Here is a 15,354-nt window from a genome sequence, read left to right as displayed (position 1 = left end):
TGACGCTGCTGGCAAACGCTGGATTAAGGATCTTTTTAGCAGAGCAGGGCGGCTGCCACCTCTCCCCCAGGAAATCCACAGTTGAACCCAAAGCAGCCTTCCCCAGGCTGACCGTGTTCTGGGCCCTGCGCCCACTTCCTCGCACTCTCTCTGCCTGCCGCGAGTCCCTGGTCCCCGGGCCCGTAAGGGTCCCTCCGCACCTCTGGCTCTCTCTCCATCAGTCGTGGGGCGGGGGGAGAGGGGGCGGCTCCGGCTCCCCAGGCCGCAGGGCGCCTTTTCCTCCAGGTTCCCGCCCTGGAACCGGCCGTGAGCCCTCCGCAGCACCGCCCACCTGGCCACCGCCGCAGCCCGCGCCCACGGCCCGCCAGAGCTGCCGCAAGCCTACAGCCCCTCCCGGGGGTGGGGTTTCGGCCCCCCACCCCTCTCCGCCTTTGTTACAGCTTCCCCCCGGACGCCCCCTCTCTGCCTCTGCCCCCACGTCCTGGGGGCCAGAGGGAGAGGGGTTCGGGTGGCGCCGGGACGCACGCGGGCTCCCCAGAGTGAGGGGCGGGGAGGACGGAGCGGAGCCGGGAGCCGCGAGCCACGGGGGCAGCTGCTGCAGAAGGGGAGGAGAATGGGGAGGAGCTGGGGGGCAGGCAGTCGGGGAAGGAGGGGTCTTAAGGGGCGGCGAGCGCAGGTCGGATTTCCTCCGAGGCTGCCGTTCGGCGGAGCTCCCACCTTCCCTTAGAGCTCGCTGCAGCCGCCCTGCCCCGCGCCCTCCGGAGACCGGGACCAGACCATGGTGAGAGCTGGGCGCAAGGCGCGGCGCGGGGCGCGGTGGCCCGACCCCTCCGGGCGCCCGAGGGTGGACGGCCGGAGGGGGCGACTCTGCGGGACCCGGAGAAGTTTCCGGGGTGGGCGCGGGGCCCGGCGCCTTCAGCCTCGCTCTCCTCTCTTCCGCAGATGTGGACACGCTGGCTCGCGCTCGCGCTGGTGGCGGTCGCCTGGGTCCACGCCGAGGTAGGTGAGCGGCCGAGGAGGTCCGAACTCGGGATCCGAGGCCACTTGGGTGTGCGCGCCTGGCGGGCGGGGAGTGCGTCTTGGGGATGTTCTCCCGGGGTGGGACTGGGAGTTTCCATGCGTGGGGTGAGGGGGGCGCTCCGAGCAGAAATGCTACTTAACGAAACTTAAACCTCCAAATCAGGAAAAGTAGTTTGGGCCGTAAGCGGGAGCCCCACCGCGGCTAATATGGAGGGAGAGTGGGGAGGGGGGAGAGAGGACGAGCTGGGTGGATTGGGACGGAGGCGGCGACAAGAGCAGCAGCCGAGTTCAAAAAGGCGCCTTTGAGTTCTTTCCTTCACTTAAAAGGAAATTGAGAATAGTTGGGGGCTTTTTGCTTCCAAGGCTGACTCCTTGGGGAAAGGGGCGGGGGGAGTCTCCAGAGATTCTTCTTTTAGGGCGGAGAGCCCTTTTTTTTAAAAATCTTTTTTATAAAGTAAGTTCATGATTACCAGCATTTTTTTTTTCTTTCTTTGTAAAGTCCTCTCGGATTTTGTGTTCATATCAGGGCTATATAACGGCCTTTAAAAGTCTCAATTTTCCCTTAATCCAGCGTTGCGCAAGTGTAAGACATCCATTGCTCTGCTCTTTGGGGGCTCCGCGTTTCCAGTCAAAGTATTTCAGCACTTTTTTGGTAATGTTTTCCTTTCAACTCCAGTGACCTTCCTGAGACACTACAAACAAACCAACAAACCCTTCACTCACAAGCCCCTCCATTAACTCAAAGGTTTATGGACAGAAAATAAACAATTCCAAATTCCCTGGGCTCTAGTCTCTCAAACAGTGAGGTCAGAAACCAAACATTTGATAATTATGGCAGGAAATGTGGAAGGAATTAAAAAGCATGAGGGAGAAGAAATGGAATGTACATTACAAAAGAAATAGCTCCCTGGTGGGTGGTTATTCTCCCTCTTTGAATTTTTTTCTTCATATTACAGTTTAGCCCCACCCTTAGCATCATAACTTGAGTCTGCCCAGAAAAAAATCATAAAAGTATGCAAGGTCTTCATGATTAAAAAAAAAAATACACATACATTAAACTCTCACTTAATTTTCTATAGGTTGCACTGGAAACCCAAGCTGTTTTTACTCACAATGAAATAACAAACAAACAAACAAAAAAAATAGCTCCTGTTTACTGGATATCTACTTTGTGTTATAATAAAACCCCATTTTAATGATGGGAAAACTGAGTCAGAGGTTACATAATTTATCCAGTGCCCTAAGTTGTTAGATGGTAGGGATAGGGATTTGAACCCAGATAGTCTGGCATCATACCCCAGGTTCTTAACCTCTATCCCACAAAAGGAGTTCATGTTTGGTGTGCCTCTTACACAGCACACATTGGGCTACATGCATCATTTCTTTTAAATCTTCCCCAACCTTAATAAGGTCATCGTTGTTAACCCTATTTTATAGAGGAGGAATCAGGTTTAGGAGATTAGGTAACCTACTCAAGGTCACATGGCTAGTTATTTCTGAAGAAGGATCTAAATCCAGTTCCCTCAATGTTTGGGGGCCCATCTTGAACACCAGATCTGCTTCTCCTGCATTTTGTCTTCCAGGGTTTGAATTTGAGGGAGGATCTGTCTTCACTGGCTGATTTAACCCTAGTTAAGGAACACCCTTCCATCCCTGCTGTGGCCCTCAAAAGGCAGCTGCAGCCCAATGATGGATGAAGTGAATCCCTGGTTGGTTTTATGGCCAGGCTTAGAATTGCCAGTTAGTGTGTGAAATCATTCAGTGAACTGGAATGCAGATGTGAGGTATGATGAGGCTGTTGGTTCCCAGACCACAAGACTGAAGGCTGAAGGCTGTGTGGCCCAAGGTCCAGGATCTATTCTAGGCAGCCTGTGCTACACCCCTCCCCCTCAGGAACATTGCAAGGCAAAGCTTTGCTCTCATAGGAAGCTCCCCCAGCAGCAATTTCCTGCTTGAGGTGGAAGAGCAAAGAGTACTCCCACCAAATTCCCAGCTAAAATCAAGAAGTGCTGAGGCATGAAAACTGAGAGTTGGTGCAGAAAGCAGGCTGTGAACTCGGTACCTGAGCAGTGAGGAGTAAGTATGATCCAGTTTGCATTTCTTGGCTCCAGACTCTTAAGGATTATTTTTTAATCAATCCAATCTCTTGATGTCTGGCCTGAGTAACACATGGCAAGTTTTTAACCTGTGTTTAATAATAATATACCTTTAATTATTAATAAAAAGGTAAAATAACCCTAGGAATTTATTTATTATTTTAAGCATTTTACTGTGTAATTCTGCTTGCAATAGAATTTTTTTCCTTGCTAGCTATAACAACATATAGCAAACATATAGCAAATTAATGATATTTACAGCCTTTGTTGACATGAATCCACTTTAGTAGACTTTAGGGCTAACATTGTACAAATATTGTTGAATTTTTAAAAAATGACATTTAGAAAATAAACTTAGTTTCTTGGTGCTTTTTGGTTTAATACAAGTATAATTATTCAACTCAACATATATTTTTTTTAAATGTGATTACCTTACAAATCATATTGATATTACAAAAAGCCAAGCCTTTGCAGTAGTAGACCTCCAGAACTAGAGGTGTCCCAGATTTGGGAAAAGGTGGTTGTCATCATTATTAATGCCAGTCTATAAATCCTGTTTGGCTAGATTCAAGAAACTATTAACAAATCTCATTAAGGAAAGTGTTATATTTTGAATGTCTTCCATGGTTTCTTACTTGGCACCACTTTTTTTTTTTTTATTGCTTCCTCTCATTCTTACTTTCTTCTTGTCTTAATACCCTTATTCCTTTTAGCAGCCTCCCACAAAATTCTGCCCCATCCACATGAGCTCACTTCTGCGCTTCTTTTTATTTCTGTTTGAGGGGATGGTGGGGAGTGTGGCACAAGTCTGTTGAAGACTATACATTAACATCTGTATGGATGAGGAATGGGGGGGATGGGTCAAGGCAGCTTGAGGGAGTGCTTCAACTGACAATTACACAGCTACCCCTTTTTTAGATTCTGTTGAGAGGGGGCTGTGTGGGCTCATTCATTCTTCCTCACCTATCCCCCTCCCACTGAGAATTCTAACAGTTCAGAGAGGTGTTGATGGAGACCGGGAAAGTTTGACAATCCAGGCATTAGGGCATGTGCCCTTGACTCTGAATAGGTGGGTCTGAGTCTAACATGGCAGGCTGGAGGGAGTCCTGTGGCCCAACTGCCTGCTCCTGAAAGACAGCGTTAGTGAGCACCTAAGCACACTTCCACTCTGTGTGTTTATGGTGGTTATCTCTGCTTGCACTCTGATTGCCAGCATTCCAGGTCTATAAATTCATCATGATAAGTCACATGTACGGGGGACTCATTCACAGATCAGAATGCTCATTTCAGTAGGGAAAAACTTGACCCATGAACTGCGAATATATCACTTAAGATAATAGTAAAAATAATAACAATTACACAGATGGATGAGAAGATTGTTAGGTCATTGTCCCTCTGATGCCAGATTTCTCATTTACACCCTATTATCAAAATGCAAGTTAATCAACCACCAGGGGTTTTATTGGCTGATGTGGGATCTCCTCTGTATCCTTCAGAATTATCCTAATGGTGGATTTAGGGAGGCCTACAGTCTGGCCCACATCTTCTGACTGCTTCTTGGAGCTGCAGCAGAACTACGATTTTAATATCCATCTTGCACATTAAGCACTAAAATAATATCTTGTTTCCTTATTCATTGGCAAATAAACTACTTGCTGTGATTCTAAAGACCACTATTGGAAATTAGACTGTTAAAACATAGCAGGGACTCTGCTTGAATAGTCAAAACAGATGGGCAAGCACCCTGCAAACTGAGCCCCTGGCCACCGAAAATGTCTTTAGAAGGAGGACATATTCATTTCCCATAGAGGTCCCTGGATTGGGTGATGGAAAGCGCGAGTCCCTTCCCAGGCTCAGAGGAGCTAACTGGGGAGGAACTGTGAGGTGGAGATCAGGAGGCATGGGCTGCAGTGGATGTAATGTCCCAGAGAAGAAAATAAAGTCTTCAAAGTCAGTGAGTTAGAATGATGTGTTTCTAGGAGAATAGAGAAAGTAAAGGATGGACTGTAAATACCAGTGGTCGCATATCATGAATTGAAAATGTCAGTATTTGTTTTCCTGCTCTTCAAGTAACCAGACATCGAGACAGAATTTCTAGCAGCCACAAATAGAATTAACATAATGACACCAGATACTGTAAGGTTGAAAAATACCTTACACTTAGATGGATTCATTTTGTAAAGCCAGGTTTTTAATGTCCTATAGGTCAAATGCATAATTTTCTGTAAGGTGCCATCTCCTGGTGCCTGTAACTTTGGCGTGGGGGCGGGGGGCGGTTCTCTAGGGTTGAGTCATCGACAGCATGGGTCGTCTCTTCACAGGGCCCATCAGGCAGTATCCCCACAGGCCGAGCATGCCCTACACACAGGGCCGAGTCATGCATAAAGTGCAAGACATGGTCTCTGCCCTCATTACAGTCTAATGATGGGCCAGATGCCTTAAACTGTGGCAGTTGTAATATTATTATAACTATATGATGAACAAGTATCTGTACAATTATAATTATTGCTTTTTTATATTAGCATAGGGCTTCCCTTGATTTTTAAAGTATTTTTACATTAGCACAATGCACAAATCTTTAACGTAGAGTTTGATGAACTCTTACATCTGGATATACCCATATAGCTAGGACCCAATCAAGGCTGAGGAAGTTGGTGCAGAGAGGAGGCTGTGAACTCCTGGTGTGTGGAAGTAGTTACAATGAAAAAAGTGAGGAGTAGATACGATCAGAGTTACATTTTATCACTCAGGGATCATCATTTAATTAGTGTACTCTCTTCATGTCTGGCCCAGTAACATTTGGCAAGCTTTTAACTTATGTTTCAACAATAAACCTTTAATAAGTAATGAAAAAGTAAATTAACCCTCTCCATATGATGATTGCAATTTGGATATTATTTTAAGCATTTTAGCTTATAGTTAGCAGTGTTTATAGCAGAAAATTGATTTTCTTGTTAACTATAAGGACATACAGCAAACACAGTTAAATACAGTCTTTTTTAACATTAATCCATTTTAGCAGACTTTGGATCAGCTTTAGGGGAGCTGACTTGACTATTTTGTAGATGGATATTCCAGGGCTCAATATAATCTACACTGAGAAACTAAATCAAGGAAAGAAACTCAAATAGTTCTTTTTGATCACTTTGCCCTGGCCATTATTACTTTCAAAGGGACTACATAAGATGTCTATTACATTATTTATGATGGCTAATACTTAAAATTTACTACATATCCAACAGTAGGGGAAGAGTTAAGAGTTAACAACAATATGTGCCACTAAAAGTTATGTTTACAAAAATTTTTAAAGCTCTGGCAAATGATTGTGATTTAATTTAAAAAGCAGAACGCCCTCCACTCTGTGCCTTATTCTCACAACTGTGTACAGAGAAGTGTAACAAAATCTTAAAATCCATCTTGAGGATTCTTGTGATCCCTTTCCTTTTTTCAGGAGGAATTTACCATCCTAATATATGCTCTTTTATTTAAATAAACATGTTGAGCTATTTTCTGATAAAATATGAAAAGATAATATGCTCATAAAAAGCTTAGAGAATATGGAAAAGATGAGAGCAAACAATAAAATCAACCATAATTCCACCACCTAAAGATAAATCAGCCCTGCATCCCTTCTTTCAGAGAAACTATCAAAATCAATCAACAAATGTATGTGGTGAGCCTACTAAACACTGTAGGCAATAAAAATAAGTATGAGGTAACACTATGAGATAAACGGCATGCAGTAATGGGACAAGCATGGCAAACACATCACCACTACCCCCTCCTTTCCCCATGACAGACATTGCTAATCAATCATAGGATTCTGTCCTTCTGAGTCTGGAGGAGGTTTGAAAATCAGCAATGTTCTGGGTAGCCACTAGCAATTAGTCTGCATGTGAGATAAAAGATATTTGCCACTACTTCTGGAAAAGTCTATCCAATCTGACAAACACTGGTATATCTTTAAACAAAATTAAGGTGATTAAAAGGCAGAGTTCAGGACTATGTGAAACAAAGACAACATGGGGTAATAGGTGGTATGACTAGGGTAGCGAATAAATGAAATCACACACACACACACACACACACACACACACACACACACACACAGCACTTTATTCCTGGCCCAAGCTTTTAACTTCTTTAGACAAATTCCAACACCTTAAAGTGAGCCAAACCCTCTAATGTTGGCCATCAACAAGAATATGATAATGAGAATTTTCTTGGCTGTTCTGATGGAGTAAACAGTTGTTCTTGCTAGGCTCTCTAAGAGCTGCTGCTGTCATAGATAACAGTTCCTGCATTAGCAGCATCTGGCAGTAACTTGCTAATTAGAAAGCTCTTTGGGTAGTTGGAGTACAAAATATATCCTATAAATCTGCATTTTCTGCTGTGGTTTGGAGGATTTCAATGAAATCTTTCACAGACTTTTTATGTGCTCATTTGGAAGCCATCACCAATAAGCTAATTCCAGGATTAAGTCTGAAATTTATAATCCTTCAATGTTCCCTGAATAATCCTGGACACTATTTTTGACCAGCTAAACTGTTGCCAAAACAAGTCATGTGACACATGGCAAAAACCATGACATGTTGCAGGCTCATTTATACATATGTGTGTCATGGGATATTGGCTTGAATTGATAGAAGGAAAGTGGCTCTTTGTCTTTACTTTTTATGTCATTCAAGACTTAAAATTTTTGTGTCTGAGGCAAAATTTGTCTTTTCTGCACAATCTTTCATTCTGCCCTTCGGTGATAGTCAATGAGTATAAATTATTGATCTACTGAAGTTCCAGACATTATCCCAATCCCTTTGCACATATGCTGCTATTGAGAATAGTGTGGAACTAAAAGGCAATACCATGGAGGTCCCTGTTCTGAAGGAGTCACTACCCACCTGTGCAGCTCAAAAGGACCTGGCCAAATTTAGGGCCCAGATTTATGGCTCTCACAGAAATTTTCACTCCCTTCCTCACCTCTTGCTGCTGGTTCAGAAAACCCTGAAATGCGGCATAGGGATGGATGCCTTCTCAGAACTTGAGAGACTCCACTTGAGTTGCTGGTCCCATTTTCAGCCTGTCTACCTTGACCACTCAACCAACCTATCCAGAAGGTGGCAGCTTTTTGTGTGGAAATTGTGTCTGTTCACGGAGTGCTGATGCTTTTCTCTTGTTTCCCATATTCAGGTCACTCAACCCTTCCACTGAGTTCCTTCATTCTCTTCTCTTGTTTGCCATATCTGGGTGTTTCCAAGTTTTATCTTTTACACAGACCCTGTTACAAGCACCTTCTCATTATTAAGAAAGATGTTATAAAATAATGAGAGTCCTTGACTTCAAAGTCTTGCTCCACCCCTTTCTTGATGATGTTACCTTTTTTAAGCCACCTACTGTCTCTGACTTGCAGCTTCAGTTAAGAGCAAGGGCTTTGGGTAATGGGCCGGGTTTGAATTCTGCCCTTGTCTAGCTTTGAGGCTTTGTGCAAGTAACTTAACCTCCCTGAGCTTATTTTCCTCATCTGTAAAATGGGAATAATGGCCATCTCTCTGTCTTTCTAACCAATGGAAACTGGAAAAGGTTTCCTCTACTCATGAAACATAGTCAACATGAAACACAATAAAGTGCCTCTTAGCAGCCCCTAGTAGGCACTGAGAAAGAATGTTTTTGACTCTGTAATGACTTCAACAAGAGAGTTCTCAACTTACATACTAACATCTACTAGGCATTGTGTGTATTTGTACAACCTGTGTGCTGGCTCAGGCTGTTACTATGTTTATCCTTGAGAGGAGGTATAGCATAATGGTTAAGTGCTAAGACCTTGGAGCTAGATTACCCAAATTTAAATCCTAGCACTACCATTACTAGCCCTGTGATCTTGAGAAACTTGCTTAACCTCTCTGGGCCTGTATCCTTATCTATAAAAAGGGCATACTACAGGGTATTTACTCCATAAGTTACTTGTGAGAATTGAATGAGTTATTACATGTAAAGCAGTTAGAAGAGTGGCTCAGCACATAAGAGTACAGTGTTAGCTATTATTATCATCCTAGTGGTATCTATTTATTGGAAGAGCTCCAAAACCCATGGGGTGTGGGTGTAGGTGTGCACATGCACGTCCGTGGCTTACAGAACTCTCCTTGCCTCTTTTACTCTCCAGAGATTAAGGATCACCTTTTTAAATGACACCTGGATGGCTCAGTCAGTTGAATGTCTGACTCTTGATTTCAGCTCAGGTCATGATCTCATTTTCTTGAGATCAAGCCTCATGTAGGATTCCACGCTGAATGTCCAGACTGCTTGGGATTCTTTTTTTCTCTTCCTCTCTGTTCTCCCTCTTTCTCAAAAAAAAAGACAACTAGGCTATGGATATTTATTTCAGTGGAGGCTTTGACGCCCAGAATTCATATCAGAACTCTTGCTTCTACTGAGCCAATCTTGCTTTCAAACTTCTAGATACTGTCAGTTCTATGAAGTCAGAACCCTATCATTCCTGCAGAAAGAGAATTAGGTCCTCGTTGAGCCCCTCCCATTGCACAGGCAGTGGGCTGTGCAAACTAGCATAAGTTCTCCCTAAAGACAGTAAATGAGGGAGAGAACCAAAAAGGGAAAAAGAGGGAGAAAAAGCAAAGAAAAGAGGGTATAAAGTTCTTGGAGGAGCGCCTGAGTGGTTCAGTTGGTTAAGCCTCTGACCAGCTCAGGTCATGATCTCACAGTTCATGGGGTTGAGCCCTGCATTGGGCTCTGTGCTGACAGCTCAGAGGCTGGAGCCTGCTTCAGATTCTGTGTCTTCCTCTCTCTCTGCCCCTCCTCTGCTCTCTCTCTCTCTCTCTCTCAAAAATAAATAAACATTTAAATAAATAGCTAGCTAGCTAGCTCTTGGAATTTTTCTACATTCAGTTTTTCTCTCCCCTCTGTCTCTCCTTCTTAGATACGGAGGTGGCCACCGGATATCTTGGGTTTTTTTGGGGGGGATGGTCATTTTTGTCTATTCTTGCTGTCGTCCCCATAGCATGCCTGTTACTGGGCCATAAATTCTAAATTTGGGATTTGGAACATATGATCACGCAAAGGAGTAGAACCCTTTGCTTTCACTGTTTGAAAAATAAATACTCTCAAAGACAGGGTAGAGAAGTATGCCTGGAGCAGGCTGGGATTTGTCCCTCTGGGAACCAAGGCAACGCTCTGGGTGTTTGGCACACAAACCTTGAGTCCTCCGCTGGGTACTGCTGTGTCTGGTGGCCAGCCCTGACTGCACCCTCACATGGCCACTGATCCCAGGCCCCAGAGCCAGGTCTTTGTTGCTCCCCGTGCTGCCCCTTGCTCTCCTCTGTGTCTTTCCCTTCTCCCTTCTTGTCTCTCTCAGCTTCCTCCTCCACCATTGAAGAGAGGTCATCCTGGAGTGTTGGTGCCACATTAGGAGCTGCCAACCCCCCCCCCCCCCCCCCCCCCCGGACCACCAGGTTCACATCTATGTGGAGAAAAAGCTCCCCAAAGTTTTCACACAGTATTTTGCTTCACCCATTTAGGATCAAGTAAAATTTCACAAAGTTAACTCAAGGAATGGAAGTAAGAACTATCACAAACCTGTTCTCTGTCAGGCACTAAGTTAGTGCTGGTGACTAAGACATAGACCCTGTTCCTAAGGGGCCTGCAGTCCAGTGAGGGAGGGAGACAGGAGCAGAGGCTCAGAGTGATCCAGTGTGGTAAGTGCCAGGACAGGCCTGAGAACCCACGCCAGCACTGGGAAAAATGAGTAGTAGCCAGACAACAGCAGGAGGAGAAGACAAGAGCCTTCTCGTATTTAATTCTCACAACCTGAGAAGTTACTACAATCTTCATTTTAGCAATGAAGAAACCCAAGCTGAGAGGATACCGTTGGTTACTCAAAATCAGCCACCTAGTAAAGAGTAAAGCCAGGATACAAACCCAGACTTCAGCTCTCAAAGCAAAGGCTGTGTGTTCCAGGCCCATTGTGTCTTATTTCTGAAAGTGACTTTGAAAACAACCCCCCCCCCCAAAAAATGACCAGGCCTAGTTATTTTGGCCACATAGATAGGCATCTGATCTCAACTTGGTTCAGGTTCAGCTGCTTCTCTGACATTACAGCACTTGCAGCTTTGTGTTCAGTGACTCAGGGGATGTTTGAAGGCAGTTTTTTTGTCCTTCGGATGCATTCACATCTTCGGATGCATTCAGATGTTCCACATTGAGTAAGACCAGATTGAAAGACAGCTCTAAAAAAACTCCAGCTGAGTTGTTGTGTATGGTTGTTCAGACTGTCTACTGTACCAGTGCAGCTGGCCAAGGGGACCACTGGGGCTGACTGCATCCTGCACTCAATGAGCCCTGGCATGGAGCTTGTCTGTCCACCCAGACGACGGGCACCTTCTTTCCAACTGAGACACAGAGTTCCCCAAACCCAACATTTTCTCTCAGATATGTGATGCTTATTGGACCACAGTGGCCATTTCTCCGTCTGTACTTTTATACATTGATATCATTCAGAGTCTTCTAAACTTTTCATAATAGGCCTCCATCAAAAGCCAGTTCTGTATTTTTGTGGGTTTTCCTCATGGATTTAGCTAATACAAATAGAAATGTAAAAAACCTGTTCTTTTGCGCCCACAAATGTGCTTCGTTGGGCTGTTGCCCAACTCCCTCTAGTTTGGGAACTGTGATTCCTCAGGAATTAGGAAAAGCATTCCTAGCTTCTCCCTGATTGCTGGATTAGCACAACCTCCCTCAGCCCACAGCTGAATTCCAGCCCTGAGGAAGAAATGTCTTATTAGACTGAGCGAACTCCCAGCCTGGAGCCTGTCAGAGGCGGTGTCATGTGTTTGCATTAGCTGAACAAAAAGCAAGCAGGCTTTCTGGCCTCACTCCCCCTCCTCCCGCACCCCCCTCTGGAGGGGCCGGTTAAAGTCTAGACAGTGTCTGCTTGGCACTATGCCTTTTTAGCACAATCTGCACGGTTCTGCAGCTCTCGCTTGGGTTGCCTTTCCTCACTCACTTCCCCAGTTTTCTTGGTCGGCCTCAAACTGTCTCGGGGAGACTGGCATGAGCCGCACACATAAGAAGCAAGTGAGTGAATTTATGAGACCATCAGGTTTCAGCTGTCTGGAGAGGTTCGCAGTTGAGGAAGTACCAGCAGTGCTGGCTGAAGCTGTGTCTGAGCTTACAGAGATCCCTGATGTGAGCTGGCTTCAAACAAGCCTCCGCTTCTTGGCCAGACATGGGCTGGAGTGAACAACCCACGACAGACAGTTTCACCCAGGTTTTGAGCCTCTTGCCTTCCGTTGGTAGTATGAACTTGGGCAAGTCACCGGCCGCCTCATCTTGAAAATACGGGGGTTAGAGCAGGTGAGCTCTGGAACCCAGCCCAGAAATCCTATCCATAGGAAAGGAGGCAGACATGTTAGGTTGGATTGTCAAAATTCTCTTAATGGAGTTAGGATATTTGATTAGCTCTTGTCTTAATTGATGATCCCGAGGAGGAGCGGTTTGAAAAGAGAAGCTGGCCCAGGAGTGGGAAAAGAGTGACTAAAAGCAGTTGGCATTTTGTGTGTCTTACTGTCTCCTGCGTATATGGAGTGCAATATAAATAGTACAGCATGTGGCACCCAAGCAGTCTGCATGCCCAGGAATCCCAAATGCTGTTTACTCTATAGAAAGGAACCACTTGATTTTCCACTTCAGAAACCAGCTGCTCAACAACACTGGGCAAGAAATGAAGGATGCCGGGTCTCTTTGGGGTCGAGCGAAGAATTTTTTAAAAAAGGAAGACAACCCAGAATTCTAAAGTGTGCAACTTGAGCTTTTATTGAACTGATTAAAAAAACAAAGACAAAACTTTCTTCTGACCTTTGTAAATATAAGTTAAAATAGAAATTAAATATAAATTAAAAATAACGATGCAGGGGTGCCTGGGTGGCCCAGTTGGTTTAGGCATCTGACTCTTGATTTCTGCTCAGGTCAGGATCTCACAACCATGGGATCGAGCCCCACGTCAGGCTCTGCCACAGTGAGTGTGGAGCCTGCTTAAGATTCTCTCTCTCTCCCTCTGCCCCTCTCCCACTTGTGTGTATTCTCTGTCTCTAAAATTAAAATAATGATGATGATGATGATGATGTAGTATTGAAATGGCTTATAAAAATAACTGTCTGAAAATGCTGTGTGGACCCTAATATTGCTTTCTGGGTCACCAGTGCTACCTGGCCCATGACCAGAATCTTGGGTTTCCTGAACAGGTATTGATGAAGTTGCTGCCCTGGCCCCCATGCCTTTCTCCAAATCAGTTTGGGGCTGTTATAGCTGAGGGCACTGCTCTTTGGCCTTGACCTCAGCAGTTAAATCAAGTGACTTGCAAGGGTGAACTCAGTAAGGAAACAGAGGCCAACACAGATGTTTTAGTTCCACTTAAATGCTTAGTATCTTAACTGCACTCCAATTCCTAAATACCACTAGTGAAGCCCAGTATGCTACATTGTACCCACTGTCAGTCCTGCATGGGGCCGCCCAATGTTGCCTGTGGTTTTCCGCATAAATCTACTTGTACACAAGTGTCAGAATTGAATTAAAATTGTTTGTGCCCCAGAATAGCCTGTATACACAGACACACACATACATTTTGCTACTTAATTGACATTACTTGAGTTAGATTTCACTACTTGGAGAGTATGACTGTCTACCTTTAGCTCAAATACACTTCCCTCACAAAAAACCCCAAATTTCTATTGGAACTAATGAAGAGAAGCATGTATGTTATTAAACTTCCCTTAATGTGACTGTTTCCTTTAATTTAGTTCAGTATTTGATCTGTGTTATACTGTCTTGATTCCTTTCTGAGCCAAGGCATATAGAAAATAGTGATAAGGAGGGCTTATTTTTGTGGTTGTGAAGCTTCTTAATGAGTGTTAACTTTATCAGTGCATGTTATTCATTTATTCATTTGTTCATTCATTCATTTCCTACCTTATTCCAAAACTAAGAGGTATGTTTTTCCTTTCAAATCCCGTAGCTAGCATGTCCTGCTGTCTTCTGTTAGTGCTAGGCTAACTATTTTCAGTGCTGGGGAAGGACCCAAGTTTGTGGCATATTTGCAACAGAGAAAAATAAAATAAAGAACGCAAAGACAGAAAAATTTCTGGTGACTCTCACTAGGATACTTGGCTCATCTAAACTTCAGTAAGAAATTGATGATGTGTAGAGTTTCTGTTAGAGCAGCTAAAAGCTATTAAACTGGGCACAGACTCAGACATACTTGACTTCCCTTTATGGACAAGGTCCCTATAAGGAGGACCCAGGTGGGGTTTCTGGGGTAGCCCGCCTCAGCTCACAAAAACCTGCTTTGGGATGCAGGCAGGTGTCACAAATGCTCGGTATTCTTAGTTTCACTCCTCCAGGGACATCCTTATCCTTGGGTCTTCTCTGTATGCCAAAATTACGATGCTACAATTAATTGGGGTCAGGCTGAGGTCTATGTCAGAAGCAGGAGAATTCAGCTGACTTCTTTTCCCTTAGACTCTTAAGAATCTTTCAGGAGTGAGTCCATTTGTGCTTTGTCCCCCACCCCTCCTCTAGTCTTCTATCCTTGGCATTTTCTATTTTCTTTCCTTTCTTATCCTGTGTGGCCTTGGCCTTGCCAACAGCCACATGCAGAGAAGCAGACTTCCTGGTTTAGCTATTTATTTTTAGGGTAAAGCTTTCCACTCCATGCATTAATTGGTGTCTGCATCATGTTCAACAGACGAGTAATTTTCTGCATGGCACTAAGGGCTGGCTAATGATCAAAGAAAACTCCAGGACAAGGACACCTACTTCAGGTGTGAGTTCATTAGAGGTTTCTCAGTTTCCTTTCTTGGGGGGATGGGACTAGAAGGGAGAATGGGGTTGGGAAGTATTTTGAGTAAAGAGGCCAGACATTGAAGTCTTCTTTGCTGAACATTGGGTATATTCAGTATTCAGTATTCACTGCAGTATTTCTTTCTTTCTTTCTTTCTTTCTTTCTTTCTTTCTTTCAAGAATGAACAGCAATCCTTTTTTTTTTTTTTTTAATGTTTATATCTTTTGAGAGAGAAAGAGAGAGCATGAGCAGGGGTGGGGGGCAGAGAGGAGAGAGAACCTAAGCAGGTTTCACCCCGTCAGCACAGAGCCCCATGTGCGGGGCTGCATTTCACAAACCATGAGATCATGACCTGAGCTGAAATCAAGAGTCATATGCTTAACTGAGCCACCCAGG

General features: G+C 44.4%; 1 protein-coding gene across 1 annotated transcript in view; it reads left to right on the top strand.

The window, feature by feature from the left end:
• The first annotated feature begins 649 nt into the window (after window positions 1-649).
• Window positions 650-15,354, top strand: part of FSTL1 (follistatin like 1) — a 53,949-nt gene continuing 39,244 nt past the window's right edge. The window contains exons 1-2 of the mRNA XM_019448485.2: window positions 650-781; window positions 943-999. Of these exons, the coding sequence (XP_019304030.1) occupies window positions 779-781; window positions 943-999 (60 nt within the window). The 5' untranslated portion in view covers window positions 650-778. The remainder of the gene's footprint in view (window positions 782-942; window positions 1,000-15,354) is intronic.

This window comes from Panthera pardus, unplaced genomic scaffold (assembly GCF_024362965.1).
Source record: "Panthera pardus isolate Hobbes unplaced genomic scaffold, ASM2436296v1 HiC_scaffold_16, whole genome shotgun sequence".
Lineage (NCBI taxonomy): Eukaryota > Metazoa > Chordata > Mammalia > Carnivora > Felidae > Panthera > Panthera pardus.
Note: the sequence above shows the minus strand (reverse complement) of the source record. Positions and strands in the feature narration are given on the sequence as shown.